Below are 15,103 nucleotides of genomic sequence, written 5' to 3' on the forward strand. Positions count from 1 at the left end.
ACACGCAAATCCGGAGCAAGAGAAACAAGGGCGAGGAGGTACGGCCAGCATCGTTCCGTAGGTGTTACGAGCGGACAAGCCTATAAGCTGGACGACGGGGCTGAGTGGACGTTTTGTTCCGAGATTAAAAGGCATCTGTCAAGCTGCAAGCAGCTGCTTGACAGTCGAGTGTCTTTTCCTTTTTCTTTTGTATCGGATTTTCTACGACACTTCTCTACCAAAGTCTTTCTTGGGATTGACGTCGCCCCCGTACACGATGCGATGGTGTGTGCCTTATATGTTAGATTGCATTCAATCCTGCGCCCTGTCCACCCGTCCGTCGCATCCTGCATGGCCCGGCCCATGTATACATTTTTCCATTCCATCGTATAGGCTCCAAAACACCATATGACATGTCAAGAGTGAGGACGAGTAAAGCCCACCCCCACCGCCTCCGGAAGAATCAAGCAGCTACCAGTGCTGCACAAGCAAACATGACATCCTGGCCTGCAGTCCCTGCAGCAGGGTAATATACAGCTCGGTTGGTATATTGTGTATATACAGCGCGCGCATGAACATGTATAAGGACCTCCCTCTCTACTTATTGGCTTGTGAGTCCTGAGCAGGCAGCAGCAGTCTGTTCTTGAGATCTTCTCCGTCTGCGCTCAAGCCCCTCCCCACACAGCCTTTTGGCATTCATCTGCTTCTCAGCTTCAACTGTCTTGTAGCTGCCGGTCTTTAAGTTCCCTCAGTGAATTACTGTGAAGTATCTAAGCTGCGACTGAGAAGGATGGTTAATGCCGCTTCAACAGCCCTTGCTCTTGGATGTTGCTGTTGCCTCTTGGCGGCCGCATGTCTTTTATGTTCCGCGGATGCCTCCCGGGCAACAGCGGGTAAGGTTTGCAGAATTTGCTATCTGATTATGACGGCAATGGTCCTCTAACACAGAGCCGCATTCTCTACGGCCTCCTGTAGGAGCAAGGAAACAAGCCTCGCGGCGAATGTTGACAGGTAAGGTCTAGATTGCTGGCATGCTGATCGTGACTCGTGTCCAGAAGGAGCGAGAGGCCAAGCAAGAAGAGTTTTAAAAGCGCTCGACTTCGAACAAGCGCCTCCTCCTGCGCAGGGGCCACTGGGATACTCGTCCTCTTTCACTAGCAAAAGCCACATTCCAAGCGACTCGGACGAGCTGATGAGTATGGACTACACTCCCGTTCACAGAAAACCGCCAATCAATAACAGAATCCCCTACTTACCCGTCCACTACAGCCCTGGCAGAGGCCAATGAGCGATGCCCCTGTAAAGGCGGTCGGGCGAGTAAATTTGTTTTCTTGGTCACCATAGCCTCAACAGCCTATTGATGGTGGTGCCTATTGTGCATGCCAACGCAGGGGGTAGTGGACGTGTGTTTTGTGAATTGAGCGAGTGCTAGTGAAGTCGATGATTCATGTAGATATATGCTGCCCAGGTAGCTTTTCGTGTGGCCCGGCGTTTACACTGCGATGCCTAGCGCAGCTGACGTCGTTCATGGCACACTTCTACGACACGGGATGAAATAACCACCACGTTGTGCGTTCCATCGTAGTGTCCAGCTTAACAACTAGGTGACAATACCGGTTCTTCTTTATACACACAAGATTAAAAATCCATGAAATCAAGGAGGAATCCAGTCCAGGTGACCACACCCATTAGCAATGAGCCGCCTGCTTCTTCTTCTGCTTCTGCCTCTTCTTCTTCGTCTCGTTGTTGCTGCTTTCATCTTGTGGTGAGGATGATGCAGCGGCGTGTGTTGATCTCTTCCTACTAGTGTGATCGGGATTTGGCACCACACCAGTATCAGCAGCGTCACAAGGTTGACAAGGCAACTCAAGTCGCGTGACAGGAATTCCAACGGCAGGGAACCTGAAGCCACGAAGCGCACAGTCACGAGCCAAGCAGAACGATAAACCTTACCCTTGACGAGCACGGCAGGCTCTGCCACGCCACTCTTGGCGGCCTTGTTCAACCTCGACACCTCCTGCCGAAGCACCACATTCTCCGTAGAAACAAAGCGCACCGACTGCTCCAATTGGGTGCAGCGGCCCTCCAAAAGGCGGCACTTTGCCTCGAGACCTGTCACGTACCACTTTTTTCTCTGCCGGGACTGCCAGGCCGACTGCCGGTTGCGTTGGAGCCTGTAGGGAGGGCGTCCAAAGTGTGAGCAGTGTGTGTGTGTGTGTGTGCTTACCTCGACTGCCGCTTCACCTCTTCCTCGTCGTGCTGCCGCTGCTGCTGCTGCTGCTGCTGCTGCTCGTCATCCGGATCCGAGCAGCTCAACAGCACCTCGTCCACAAACCTCCCCCATGAATCATCGTCCACGCCCACAAACAGATCCGAGAGCTCCACATCCGAGAGGACCGTCATGGCGCCGCACCCTGGCCCCAAACCCTAGCTTCGCCCTTGAATGAATGAAGAAGCTTCCAGGCAACCTGTTGATCGAGGCGGCGTCGAGGCGGGGCAGCGTGGCTGATGCGCAGCGCGCCTTTGACACCATTCCCGCCCCCAACCTCTACTCGTGGAACCTGCTGCTGGCCGCATATGCCCAGAATGGGCACCTGTGGCAGGCGCGCCGCGTCTTGGCCTGCATGCCCGCACCCAACGTCGTCTCGTGGAATGTGCTGCTGTCCGCCTGCTCCCGCCGCGGCCGCCCAGATGAGGCGCGGCAGCTCTTCCACTGGATGCCGCAGCACGACACGGTGAGCTGGAACACGGTGGAGCATATGTTCGCGGCCAGTGGCCACTGCCGCGACGCGCGGCAGACGTTCGACGCCATGCCCCAGCGCAGCGTCCTGTCGTGGAACACCCTCGTCTCCGCCTACGCCTTCCAGCGCCAGCTGCGGGACGCCCGCCTTGTCCTCGACCTCATGCCCGCTCGCAACTCAATCTCCGTCAACACTATGATCAAGGGCTACGCGTCTGCCGGCGCACTGCACGCCGCGGCGCTGCTCTTCTCTGCCATGCCCAATCGCGACCTTGTGTCGTGGAACTCGATGCTCACCGCCGCCAGCTGCTGGCAGCAGCACCAGCGGCTGTGGCATCGGATGCCGCGGTGGGACGTGGTGTCGTGCAACGCGCGGATCCAGGCGTGCTTGGGCAGCAGCCTTCACGCGGACGAGGGGGCGGCCACCTTCTGGGCCATGCCTGGCAGGGACGTGGTGAGCTGGAACACGGCGGCGGCGGGCTACGCGCGGCTGGGCCGCCCCCGCCACGCCCGCCGACTGCTGGAGCTGATGCCGCAGCGGGACCTTGTGTCCGCCAACTGCTGGCTGCATTACTGCTGCCACACACCCGGCGCCACCAAGCTCGGCTTCGATGCCATGCCCCAGCGCGACAGCGCGTCGTGGAACTCGATGCTCGCCAGCTGCGAGCTGCCGGTCGCCGACGAGCTCTTCTGGCGGCGGATGCCTGCTTGGGACGTGATCTCGTGCACGCTCATGGTGGCGGCCTATGGCAGGAGCCTGGGTGGCATGGACGCCGCGGGCCGCGCGTTTGCCGCCATGCAGCACAGGGACGTTGCGGCGTGGACCGCCATCATCTCGGCGTATGCCACGCACGGGGACTGCGCCCGTGCGGTGGCGCAGTCGTGGGGCATGGCATTGGACGGGCTGGAACCCAACTACGTCACTTACACTGTCCTTCTCCACGCGTGTGCACAGGCGGGGTTGCTGGAGCAAGGCGCTGCATGCTTGGCCGCCGCCGGTGTCACCGTTGCGGACGAGCAGCACTACTCGTGCTGCGTCGACATGCTGGCCCGTGCTAAGCAGCTGGCTGCCGCCGAGGAGCTCATCGCCGCCATGCCCGTCCCTCCCACCGCTGTCACCTGGACGGCCATGCTGTCTGCATGTCGTGTCCAGGGCGATGTGCAGCGGGCCGACACCGCCGCAGCACAACTCCTCGACCTCGACCCCGCCAGTGCGCTGCCATACGTGCTACTCCTCAGCGTCTACACCGAGGCAGGCCGGACGGAGGAAGCAACGGCATTGAGACGGCTCATGAGCCGCAGGGGAGTGATGAAGATGGAGCCCGGCACCACTATGATCCTCCTCGACACGTAAGTAACGACTACCCTCCGAAACAGGCGCGGTTTATTGTTTGCGGCCCATAACTGACTCCAGTACTAGGGACAAGGTCGTCGGCATGGCCAGCTCTGTGCAAGGTCAAGTCCTGGGGTGAGTCACGACACTTTATATGCACATGCATACGTCTCGTATTGCAGGCAACCTTGCTGCTCCCCCAGTCTTATCACTCACGTTCGAGCAGCAGTTCTCTCCCACTTGGGTGTTGATCCCGTGGACGCGCTCGCCAAGGTACTAGTAGCGCTCCGCCTCTCTAACTATACACGTGACGCCTCACGCCTGCTCAGGGAACCCTCCAGCAAAACTCCGTGGAGCTGCACGTTCACCACCACCACCACGTCTACGTGGACCAAAACCCCCGAATGCACGACGCGTCCCGGAAGGAGTACGAAGAGCTTGCCAACACCACTCTCCTGGATATGCTATGGGCTAAAAACAAGCCATGCTACGGCAAAGTTAACATCACGTCTCCCACGCTTGAGCAACAGACTCCTGCAGAAGGAGCTCAAGCCAATAACAAGGGCACTGCAACTAAACAAGTGCGGCCTCACAAGCTGAAGAGGCTCTTCCCTGGGAACAAGTCATCGCAGGGAGTAGACAAGGCTAACTTATGCGCAACCACCAAGTCTAAAGTCCGCTGCCTCGAAGCAGCAGCGCAGGAGAGAATTAAGAAGCTCTCTGACCTTGGAACACTGATTGCAAGGGGATTTCAGACAGACACCAAAGAAACCTTTTGCCAAACGCAACCAAATGCTCCTCATACTTCACAACAGCACAAGAAACATACACTCAATGAACGTTTCCAGGCTGCCGAGGCAAGCTTTGTAGCTGCTCTCAACGTACTGACCAACTAACCAGTGCTCGACCCTCAGGCGGCTAGAGACAGGCTACGTGAACTCGTGAAGGCATGCGTAAGACAATATCCGCGAAAGTTTGTGCCAGAGGAGATTCTCAGGAAGCAGAAAGAGTTGCAAGCACTGGAACGAATTCAGAACCTTTTTAATAACCAGAATGACAACTCTACAGGGATTTCTCTAATGTCCACCTCTGTGGCAAGTCTACAAGAGAAATCCCCTTCGCATGGCTCGTTTGATGTAAGTGGTTGCACTGTTGATGAAATTGGTGCGCATGCAGATCCTAACCACGAACTGTCGAAAAATCGTGCTGAGCCGTCACGCTCCGGGAGGAAGCCCATTCCTTCCGAAGAGGCGCCTGTGTGGCTGTCGGAACAAGGATGGTGTGATGTTTATGCTTCGCCTGCCGTGTTGGCTAATGGCATATCAAGTCCACTGGAGTACTTGACGCTGTTTCAAATGCACCAGTCGAGAACCGCTTGTAATCCATGGCTTAAGTTGCTGGAGACTGAGCTTGCCAAGCTTGTATCAGCGCTGGGCTTTCAGCAAATTGAAGATGGCCTTGAGAATCTAGACAAGAAGCTGGGTAACGTGGAACAGGCGGCAGAAACTCTTAGAGAGAAAGAAGTTAAGCGTTCAGAACAACAACCACAGCGGTCACTCTCCGACAGTATTACTTCTTGCTGCGCAGTGAAAAACACACAGGTACCGACTGGCGTCAGTTTCTAGATTTCGTAATGACGATGTTTAATACACGCAGCTTGAACACATTCTTTCATTTCTAATCTCAACGTCAGAGAAGTTCCAATCGTTTGTAAAGGTCACAAAAGAAGCACTGTTAGATGAGGACCGGAAAAACACTCTTTTCAAACAATGCGCTGGAGACAAGCGATTACATCTGGAAGTACTAGACTCTGGATTTGAGCTCAATTCTGAACTCCTTGACATCCTCAATCGAATGGAGAGTGCACTAACACATTTTGCGAGGTTTAGCACCGAGTTACTGCCTTTTCTCAGTGAGCATCTATCTGTGACGAAAAAGCTTGTAAGTGTTTCTTTTGTTATTATGGCTGTTGACGTGAATGAGCTATTGCTAGCGGGATGCCACATCCACCTCAGCAATAAGAAAGGTACAACATCGGGCATCGTGGCCAGAGAATGAGATGCAAAAGACGGTCTCTCTCTCTCCCTCTCCCTCTCTGTGTGTTGCCTGCGTGATTTACCATATTTTTCTGTGCAGTCGTCTGCTATAGATGGTGCATTCGAGAATTTCATGTTGATCAAGGATATAGAAAAAACCAAGAAGCATTCTGAAGAGATGGTACAGATAATGGGCTCCTTAGAGCACCAATACAACATTCTGAAAACGAAGTTTGAGCAATTGTCTACATTTGACGAAGGACATTCTCGGGAATCTCGTGAAAACGTGCCTAACAATCAGCAAATGGAGTCCTTAAGCAACCAAAAGCTGGAGAATGGAATCCGAAATGTGTCCTCTGCGATTCCAGAAGCAGGAAATTTTTTCACTTGATTGGACGCTAACGAACAGTGAAACAACTATAGGGACGTCTATTAAACTCAGTTGAGCCTCTTGCAGTACTTTTCAATGATAATGTAATTTTTTAGAACGAGGTTGCACCTAACCCTGAAGTTAAACGGAGGAGATTTTAGCGTCCCAATTGTTGACATAGTGCCTTTCATAACAAGGTCTGCACCAAAAAAGGTCCGTTTTCCGGAACTGCTTAACATGGTGTAGTACACGTTGAGTGGAATGGGTAGCAGTTTCTGCGAGACAAACAGCTTGAACGACTGAGAGCTGCTTCTGGGTTGTGTAAAGGGCATGCTTTTTGTGGCTCCAAACCTGAAGCCATTGTAGAAGACAGTGAGTTCAATGCTCTCTACGAACATGTCCACTTTCTTGTTGGAATTGGTAAAGAGAATTGTGTACGAGGCATTAAAGGTGAAATAAGCAGCAAAATAGTTTCCGGAGCCTGAACTTGTTTGTTCCGCAATCTGTGCAGGGGTGAGAGCGGTAATGGCAAGGGAAACAAATCCTGCTCCCGTGACTTCAAAATCCGGTGCTACTGGCTGGAGATGTATGTACATTGCGAGCATGATCAGGCACAGAATAAAAATTACGCAAGAGAAGGCTACCAGACCACCAAAGAGCTCTTCTCCAAGTGCCTTGAGCTGTTGCTCCCGCTGCAGTTCTCTCTCGGCAGCATCAAAATGACTTTTGTTAAAAATCCTGCTGAGATTTTGCGAGTTTGGGATTCCCTCGTCTTCATCCACGACAAGACTGATCCTGGTAAACTTGCCTCCAGCTTGGGCCACTTTCCCAGCTTCTTCATCACCTTCAGCATCACCGCCAAAGCGTACTCCTCGTGGCATTTCATGTCCACGCACAGACACACACTCGCGGATACCGCATCCTTCCTTGGATCACAAGCGGTTACGTTTGAAATTTAACGCGCGCAGAAGCTGCCGTGGATATCATCCAACGGTTAATTTTGAAACGTGCATAGCCTGTGAGGAATAACAAAGTCTCCTACCACAGTCACCTGACACTTGACCATCAGAAAGAAGTTAGGTGACTTTATGCAACCCACATTCGGGCCTTTACAGTCAGCATGAGAACATAAGTTGCTTTGCCTAGCTTCATGTCGTTGACAATCGTATAGTACACGTCTAGGGGAAGTGGCAGATTGTTTTCACGAATTCGTACAATATAAGTCTTGAGCCACGCCTGGCCTGCACGAAGGGGCTGTTCTCGCGGTTCCCAGTTTGAATCCATTGTAGTAGGGCAGTACTCGTTGAATTGTTGAATGTATCCACTTTCCTGTTGTTGTTGCTGTTGTCATATTGCACCTCGTATGTAGTCCCAAACTGGAAATACGCAGCGTAGTAGTTACCTTCGCCTGCAGCCTGCTGCCACGCTATCTGTGCTGGAGTAACAGGCGTCATCGTTAAGTAGTCAGAGCGTGCGGCCGTCACTTCGAAAGTAGGACTTTTCGGCCAAAGGTGCAAGTACGCCACAAAAAATCAAAGACAGGCACCCCACATTAGGACCTTTCTCCGCCTGTAGTCTCTAGTGATCTCTCTAGTCTTTGATGTCAAATAAGATTCATCAAAAATCTTGGCTATAACTAAAGCCGACGGGTGAAAGTCCTCCACGTCCGGAACATTCTCACCGGTCGTTATAAATTTTAACTGCCTGATCTGGGCGTGTATTTGACGGAAGCTGCTGAAGAGAAGCTGCTGACCTTTCAGAGGAAAGCCGATGGAAACCTGGAGCTCCTGGAAGGGTTGGAAGAACTTTGATGTCGCTGAAACGGTGGCATGGTGAGGCCCCTGGGAAGGACTCATGAAATTTGGAAGAGGAGGACATGTCAAGAGGCGAAACAATGCGTTCCACGAGGGCTGCTCGTGCTGATGCACTTTCATTAGGGCCTCTGGCTCAATTCCAGCTACCACATGTGTTTGAGAGAAGTCTTTCTGCTTTAAACCACTTGCCTACTTAACCGCCTGTTTGAGAAATCTACTGTGGCCACGTCGTCATGTAGGGGTGGACGCAGAGCGGCACAAAGACTGTCAGACTTGGAGATCAAGATGGCCGGGGACACAGACGATATGCTGTCACGAAGCAACGAGTTTGATAATCATGGGGTCGCATTTGAGGAGGCATGGCTCCTTGAGCAGTGGCAATGGCATTTACCGATGCTGGATTTCATGTTGAATCCGGCACTGTCGCTCTTTACATTGATGGCAGCAATCAGTGCTGTTGCTGAGAGAGTGAGGAGTTTGGTTCCGAGGAACCGGGAACTAAACAGGACAGATATCAGCAGATTCTTTGATGAAGAATATCTTGCTAGAATGGAGGCCAAAGAAGCAAGAGACAGGGTCAGATGGTCGAGAAGCAGGCACTTCGGATCGATTCTCGTAGGACTTCTCTTGTTCTTTCTTGTTTTGGGTCTAGTAATGATGGGCATTTACTGCTACCTCAAGCCCAGCTTCCCTCGTCTAGACGTTGTTACCGCCAAATTTTCGTATATTAACATGAATGATGTAGACGCTTCCGAGATTATAGCACAGCAGGCTGAAGGTAAAGGCATGTACTTTGCGGCAGTATATAACTATAGCATCATCTACACTCTCTATTTGTCCAATCCCAACAAGAGAGTGGATCTTTATATTCAATCGCTTGAGATTAAGCCATTCTACTTTGGATTTCTACTTGGGGCTGGAAATTCGCCACCTTTTGTGCAGCTCAGAAGTAGCAGCAGGCTTGTGTTTATTACTGTCACAGACGATGGATTGCAGGTGCCGCTGACATCTAATTATAGCATTAAGAGGGATATACTTCGCAAAGCACTCACATTCATGATTGAGATGGAGCTCAAGGCAAAAATGAGCACCGTCTTTGGCTTGACATCTCCGTCGTTCTGGTGCAGTGCCAAATGTGACATTCAAGTTGATCAAAATGGCATGGTTGCTAATAAAATTTGCTCCAACAAGAACACGGTAAGGTAGTAAGTAGCTGATTGGAGAAACCTATCACGTATGAAAAAGATTGAACTCTGGATGCATATGACCGACCTGACTGCCAGATAGCGCAGTTCGTACATGCCATATAACAAACGTTGCATAAGCCTCTTCTAGTTGTGTATCCATCTTTGATTTCTCGTGCCTCGGGGCAGCCTTCCCTCGGAGCTTCGTCGTTGACTTAGCCTGCGGCATTCAGGAGTGACTATTGGTCGCCCATGAAAGCTTCATGTTGAATGAAGCATAACGTGCTGGGGAAAACTGATAACTTAAATTTTCGAAAAGATTTAACCTCTTCTCAATCTCTCTTTTTTTTCTTCTAAGAAGACGAATCAATATATGTCCACAATTTCTCAAACATTGATTCTTATCTGCTTATGAGCTGCACAAAAGGTGTCCCCATAAATGCATATCATTAGACTTGAAGATATTTTCACGTGAAAACCATATGAATCAGTGGGGACAGCAATTGTCCATAAATTATAATTTTTTACATTATTGAATTAAGATCCTTATCCCATCACATCGCTTATCAACTAGACGATATAATGTAATAAGGAAAGGTCGATTTAATTAGTGTCATACATTTGCTTGTCTATGCACACCATCTCCTTTGAGATTTATGAAGCATCTGGCTTTCGATTAAAATGTTTAAGTGATTTAATTTAGCATATCCATGCTTGTGCTCAGAAACTTTAAAATAGCAAGAACACAACTATTCTCATGCACCATTACCACGCCAGCATGTGTAATAACAGCTTCGATTGCATCAAGTCCTTTGTATGCGTTGATAACACTTAATGTGATGTGCCCACTATCGTCAGAGCTCCAGAAGGCGATGACCGCAGTTGCACTCATTTGACTACGCCATTCATAGGTTTTCTTCCTCTGTCAATTGTGGCATGGTCACCTGCAAGGAAAACGTTAAGTAAGCTCCAAGTTCTCACGGGCTGATATACAAACTTCAATTTGCTTAAAAACGGGATAACAAACTCGAATCACAGTGGTGCCTGCTTACTATTTGCCTATTCAAAGTTTATAGCAGAGCCTCTGCTGAACAAGTTCTCTACTTGGGGATCTCAATTTGCATGTAACATGCCACAATTGAAAAAGAAGAAGAACAGCATAGTCAAATGACTTTATCTCCTTGTGTGAGCTAGTGGAGCACTCACATTAAGTGTTATCAGCCACTTTCAGTCACGTGAAGAATCATGCCTCGCAAACTGTATAGGACACTAAAGGCTCAAACCAGGACACATCAACAGGTCATGCATCAGTCTATATGACCTCAAGAACCGCCTGAGAAGAATACAGTAACAGCATTGCTAATCGAAGCTAGCTTTGATATTTGATTAGAAACTTTAAGAGGCTAGCCATAAAGTGAGAACGCAAATTTGCCAGTCACATAACTACTATTTCTCATGATGGAGTACAAAGCAACATGTAATGGATTTAATGGATGTAATGGATTTCAAGGATAAGGCCACCCATGGCTTTCCAGATTTTATATATGAAACACAAGGTGATAGAAATAAAAACTTTCGAAATGAGAAAACTACATAGGTTGCAACCGAATTTAAAAAAGAACCTTCATTGTGTCCACCAAAGTCTACCAGGTTGATGCTTAAGGGAGCTTAGTACAAGCAAAACGGAGAACTCAACACTGAGGCCAAGAATGTCTTTTTCTCTTTGTCTTCTGAAATTTAGCTAATATGAGCTAGCAAAAGTTGTTGTCTTCTCCAATGCAGGGATGTTGAAAAGCAGCAGTAGCATCTACAAGTTTTCCAGTCCAATATGTGAGACAATGGATATAATATGTTCAGTATTCATGTGCAATTGAAATTAACTGTTTATTTCTTTGAAAAGTCTGTGTGTTGCTAAATTCAGAAAAAAATTAAAATAACAGTAATCAGCATCTCCCTAAGTGAACCAGTCCCACCTATGCATTATGAATTAAGCTTTGTAGCTATTTATATCTTAGTAATGATATACCCCAATATAAATTACGCCCAATACGCCCAATACGCCCAATACAAAAAGAGTGGCTTGATTTCAAACTTGTGTGGAAGCCTCTTGCTCCGTTTTTTGCTCGAGATAGCAGACTCGTCGGCTTCGACAGAGTATGTCAAGGCCTCGTTCTCCTGCGAGAAAATCCTGCTAGAGAAGCTTTGTGACAAAGTTGGAGGTCTGGAAGAGTCACTGGATTCCTCGGAACCAACCCCAGTGCCACCTCCAGCTGCAAGCATAAGAGCCGAGGAGTCCCAGACAGGCAACTATAGGACAGGCAGTTGGACAACGATTGTGTTCGTGGACATCCTATCAGCTTAGTCCCCTCCTACCTTGCCAACTTCAAGCCAGTTTGGCCGCAATAGTCTCCAAACAACCTTCTTGCTGCATCAACACAAAGAGTTCCAAAGCTACCATTGGTTTCTTGACCTGGACGTCTTCTAGGATGATTGCCATAGACACCACATTGTAACATGGAATCCTGTCAAAGACTCCACAAGCATTCACCAAGCTCCCACACTTGACATACATATCCACCAAGCTAACTTGCCACGAAGATGTCTTCTTCCAATCCATTCTTCGCAGCCAGGTAATGGATTTCTGTCCCCTTCTCTAAGCAGCTCTTTCTCAAGCTCTCACAATCCTGCCAGATTCCTGTAGGCCGTAAGCACCATGAGGATAGTCGACCGATCCAGCAAACTGGTGCAGTGCTGGAGCTGCTGGAACAGTCCCAGCACAAGCTCGGATTCCCCATTCTGCACGTATCCCAGGATGAGAGCGCTCCAGGAGGTGAGATTCCGGCTGGAAATGGCGTCGAAGACCTGGCATTGGATTGGATCGCATTGCCATAGATGATCCTTTCTTGCTGGAGATCCGCGTGCTGCTACATTCCTTCAGCGCCAGAAGCGAGAAGACACTGATAATAACTAAAGCGAGGGACAGTGTAATCAAATATGTTTTGCTTCTTGATCCACTATCACCCAGCGATGTGGGCGACATCTTGTCTAGCGTCCAGCTGCACGGCCTGCGCTTGCCAGGCTTGTGAGGGATTAGAGAGCAGCATCTCTCACCGTTCGGCAAGAATTGCGTATTGCAGCCTCTTCGCGCTCTCCTTGCTTCTCACGTGGATGCTACATGACCTTACGTGAGAAAATCCCGTGAAGTTCTTGAGTTTGGCGCTGCTTATGTTTGGAGTGAAGTACCAAAGCGACTCTTGGCATTGTGGCAACTGAATGAGCCTCATCCTTCTCCCCAATGACATTGTGGATGCTGACGGTAAATTATAGTGTTTTTTTTCTTGGATTTACAACCATAACTAGCAAGGAATCCAGCTCTGCTGGAATATATAGGACATCTGTTACATAGGTGACATGAATCCTAAAGAATTAGTTGTTTTTTTTCATCATCCAGTAGTGATGATGTATATTTTTCAAATCGTTTGTCTGAAATTCATAATGTCATTTTAGTGTAGAGATTGATAGTTATACCTTGGAGATCATCAATATCCACAAATACTTTTTATGACAATGGAACATTGTCTTTGTATATACCCTTTCTTTTATTGGTAACAAAAGTAATATAAGCAGATGGTCTCTCATATCCCATATTGTTGCAATTATTATCACTGTATAGGAAGTTATTACAGAAATTTAAAATTATAGAAAGGATTCTAATCAAAATCTTTTATGTATAACTTGCAAGATGGCAGGGTCAGTAAGGAATCTCTTCTATTCTTTCATGGTCTAAATGTTTCTTTCTTCAGATCCTCGAGGAACTTCAAGTGGAAGGTGTTCCGGATTATTTGACTCCTCACAAAGTAGGTTCCTGAATGTTCTTTCCTTGCTGCTCTACAGTTACCTAGCATGCTAGGTGAAAGTCTGCAAGAATTTACCAGCAACCATCCAGCCTTGAGCATGCTGCTACCAACTCTAAAGGCATATACAGTTGGCCAGCTTCTATCTTTGTATGATCACTGGGTCGTGGTGCAGGGATTTATCTGGGGAATCAACTATAGATACATTTATCATATACAAATTCATACATATACTTCTTTGATCAATGGGGTGTGAACTCGGCAATGTAAACTTGGTTAAACCTTGGTTAGGGAGATTGCCATTTCCTTGGCTCACAAGCCATCTTGACCATTCTCTTTCTTTTGGGTTTACTTGCATGTATGGAATTTCTTAGCTCAATTCTCAACTTTTGAAAAAATTCTTCTTGATCTCATAGGATCCCTTTATAAGGTCAACATTAACCTCCCCAGCAATTATCCATTAAAGCCTCTCAAGATAATGTGGAAAGGAGGAAGAATTCAAAGATCTTATCTCTCGTTGGAAAATGTAGGTGGTGTTTAAAACGTGAATCTATCACTGCAACATTCATCCTAGTGGACATTCTTGAAAACTCTCAAGGAGAATTAAAGTCCAGCTCTTACAATTTCCAAAGTTTTGTTGCGATTTGTACATTGCTGGGTGACCCAGATCCTTGTGATTTTTCTCTTTGTTTTTCTTGAACTTATTTCCTTGTAGTTGATCCTTTGGTGGGAAGTATAACCTGTGAATATTTGTCCAAAATGCTGGTAGCATCTGACCATGTTGTGATCGATGGGGGGCCAAATCTTCTTGGATATGTGCGAAACAAATCGAACTTTGTGGACAGCTCTATGGCCTTGTAGTAATGTAGCAAGCTCTCGGGCTTCTCATGCTGTATAAGCTGCAAGACAAGGTCCATCTTTGCATTCATTACCAGCTTCTCCACTCCAGGGACTCAGTCATAGGCAGCCATGGTGATCTTCAATTCTTCTCCAGGCAGTCTTTTTGAGTAGTTGATGTGATTGTGCCACCTTCATCAAGAACAGCAACTTAAACTCAAGAAAGTTCCTTAGAGAAGACCAAAAAAAAAAACAAACCTTAGCACTCGAGCTCTAGGCAAGAGCTCTCGATGGCACGTTGCAAGCTTTGCTATGGTGGTTATGACAAAAAATAGCAGCCGGGACTGGCCCGGGATGGCAGAAGCTTTATGCCTGGATGTTTGTTAAGATTAGACACAACATAAACAGTGAGAAACTTCGATTACCATAAGAAGAGGTTTTTGTAGAGAACCAACTCCAGAGTTTCAAAGAGCTCTCTTACACCATCCTTGAAACAAGTACCACCACCCCCATGGTCTGCAACCACTCAGCATAGTTCCAAAGGAAGCTCAGTCTGGTAAATGTAATAGAAGTTTAACACTCAAACATTGTGAAATCCATCTTACTTTACTGTCACTTGTTTGAGGTTGACTGGTGATGGGCATCTGCAATGTTTTTACTTCTTTTGGGATAACAACTTCAAATGGATAAGAAAGGCTTACCTTCAAAAGAGCAATGAATTGAGGAGATTTCTTGAAGAAAGTGTGCACAAACTGACAACACATTTGTTGGACCTGATTTAAGACATGAGTCAGCTTATGAGTAAACTAATCTTGCTTACCTTGATTGAAAATATCTTATCCGGAAACATGGGATTGATCTGAAGAAGATCATAGGTAAAAGAGTGCAGAGTAGTGCTAAACATACAAAGAGCAGTGGATTAAATGCAAAGGTTTGGAATTTACAATCACTCATAT

At 48.1% G+C, this 15,103-nt stretch overlaps 5 protein-coding genes across 6 annotated transcripts; 4 read left to right on the plus strand and 1 right to left on the minus strand.

Annotated features, from left to right (window-relative positions):
- The first annotated feature begins 568 nt into the window (after positions 1–568).
- LOC9653106 lies at positions 569–1,556 on the plus strand. 2 transcript variants are annotated; one of them, XM_002978084.2, is made up of 3 exons: positions 569–872; positions 928–990; positions 1,035–1,556. In XM_002978084.2, exons 1-3 carry the CDS (start codon positions 770–772, stop codon positions 1,265–1,267), a joined length of 399 nt encoding a protein of 132 aa, XP_002978130.1. In that variant the 5' UTR covers positions 569–769; the 3' UTR covers positions 1,268–1,556. The 2 variants fall into 2 exon arrangements, with proteins under 2 accessions (XP_002978130.1, XP_024539016.1); XM_024683248.1 differs by having other exon boundaries at positions 1,038–1,556.
- Positions 1,557–1,584: 28 nt separating this feature from the next.
- On the minus strand, positions 1,585–2,403 carry LOC9653107 (bZIP transcription factor 50). Its single transcript, XM_002978270.2, has 3 exons — positions 2,207–2,403; positions 1,933–2,153; positions 1,585–1,881 (listed from the first exon to the last, which is right to left on the minus strand). Exons 1-3 carry the CDS (start codon positions 2,380–2,382, stop codon positions 1,634–1,636), a joined length of 645 nt encoding a protein of 214 aa, XP_002978316.1. The 5' UTR covers positions 2,383–2,403; the 3' UTR covers positions 1,585–1,633.
- Positions 2,404–2,426: 23 nt separating this feature from the next.
- Positions 2,427–3,778, plus strand: LOC9653407 (pentatricopeptide repeat-containing protein At4g02750). Its single transcript, XM_024683066.1, has 2 exons — positions 2,427–3,585; positions 3,675–3,778. The coding sequence occupies exons 1-2, from the start codon at positions 2,427–2,429 to the stop codon at positions 3,776–3,778; spliced, it is 1,263 nt and encodes a 420-aa protein (XP_024538834.1).
- On the plus strand, positions 3,743–5,238 carry LOC112349188. Its single transcript, XM_024683125.1, has 3 exons — positions 3,743–4,069; positions 4,140–4,325; positions 4,382–5,238. The coding sequence occupies exons 1-3, from the start codon at positions 3,860–3,862 to the stop codon at positions 4,946–4,948; spliced, it is 963 nt and encodes a 320-aa protein (XP_024538893.1). The 5' UTR covers positions 3,743–3,859; the 3' UTR covers positions 4,949–5,238.
- LOC112349174 lies at positions 4,950–6,479 on the plus strand. The gene is made up of 3 exons (XM_024683067.1): positions 4,950–5,653; positions 5,709–5,993; positions 6,189–6,479. Exons 1-3 carry the CDS (start codon positions 5,132–5,134, stop codon positions 6,477–6,479), a joined length of 1,098 nt encoding a protein of 365 aa, XP_024538835.1. The 5' UTR covers positions 4,950–5,131.
- Positions 6,480–15,103: the final 8,624 nt, after the last annotated feature.

Source organism: Selaginella moellendorffii, unplaced genomic scaffold, assembly GCF_000143415.4.
Source record: "Selaginella moellendorffii unplaced genomic scaffold, v1.0 SELMOscaffold_36, whole genome shotgun sequence".
Lineage (NCBI taxonomy): Eukaryota > Viridiplantae > Streptophyta > Lycopodiopsida > Selaginellales > Selaginellaceae > Selaginella > Selaginella moellendorffii.

Bases quoted from the DNA above. Each gene is read 5' to 3' on its own strand.
- LOC112349174 (XM_024683067.1), top strand. From the start codon at position 5,132: ATGTCCACCTCTGTGGCAAGTCTACAAGAGAAATCCCCTTCGCATGGC. The intron at 5,654-5,708 runs GTACCGACTGGC...TAATACACGCAG, and splicing joins GCGCAGTGAAAAACACACAG to CTTGAACACATTCTTTCATT. The intron at 5,994-6,188 runs GTAAGTGTTTCT...TTTTCTGTGCAG, and splicing joins TATCTGTGACGAAAAAGCTT to TCGTCTGCTATAGATGGTGC.
- LOC9653107 (XM_002978270.2), bottom strand. From the start codon at position 2,382: ATGACGGTCCTCTCGGATGTGGAGCTCTCGGATCTGTTTGTGGGCGTG. The intron at 2,154-2,206 runs GTAAGCACACAC...CCCTCCCTACAG, and splicing joins GAGGTGAAGCGGCAGTCGAG to GCTCCAACGCAACCGGCAGT. The intron at 1,882-1,932 runs GTAAGGTTTATC...TCGTGGCTTCAG, and splicing joins GCCTGCCGTGCTCGTCAAGG to GTTCCCTGCCGTTGGAATTC.
- LOC112349188 (XM_024683125.1), top strand. From the start codon at position 3,860: ATGTCGTGTCCAGGGCGATGTGCAGCGGGCCGACACCGCCGCAGCACA. The intron at 4,070-4,139 runs GTAAGTAACGAC...CTCCAGTACTAG, and splicing joins ACTATGATCCTCCTCGACAC to GGACAAGGTCGTCGGCATGG. The intron at 4,326-4,381 runs GTACTAGTAGCG...ACGCCTGCTCAG, and splicing joins CCGTGGACGCGCTCGCCAAG to GGAACCCTCCAGCAAAACTC.
- LOC9653407 (XM_024683066.1), top strand. From the start codon at position 2,427: ATGAAGAAGCTTCCAGGCAACCTGTTGATCGAGGCGGCGTCGAGGCGG. The intron at 3,586-3,674 runs GTGCGGTGGCGC...GCGTGTGCACAG, and splicing joins CACGCACGGGGACTGCGCCC to GCGGGGTTGCTGGAGCAAGG.
- LOC9653106 (XM_002978084.2), top strand. From the start codon at position 770: ATGGTTAATGCCGCTTCAACAGCCCTTGCTCTTGGATGTTGCTGTTGC. The intron at 873-927 runs GTAAGGTTTGCA...CCTCTAACACAG, and splicing joins TGCCTCCCGGGCAACAGCGG to AGCCGCATTCTCTACGGCCT. The intron at 991-1,034 runs GTAAGGTCTAGA...ACTCGTGTCCAG, and splicing joins CTCGCGGCGAATGTTGACAG to AAGGAGCGAGAGGCCAAGCA.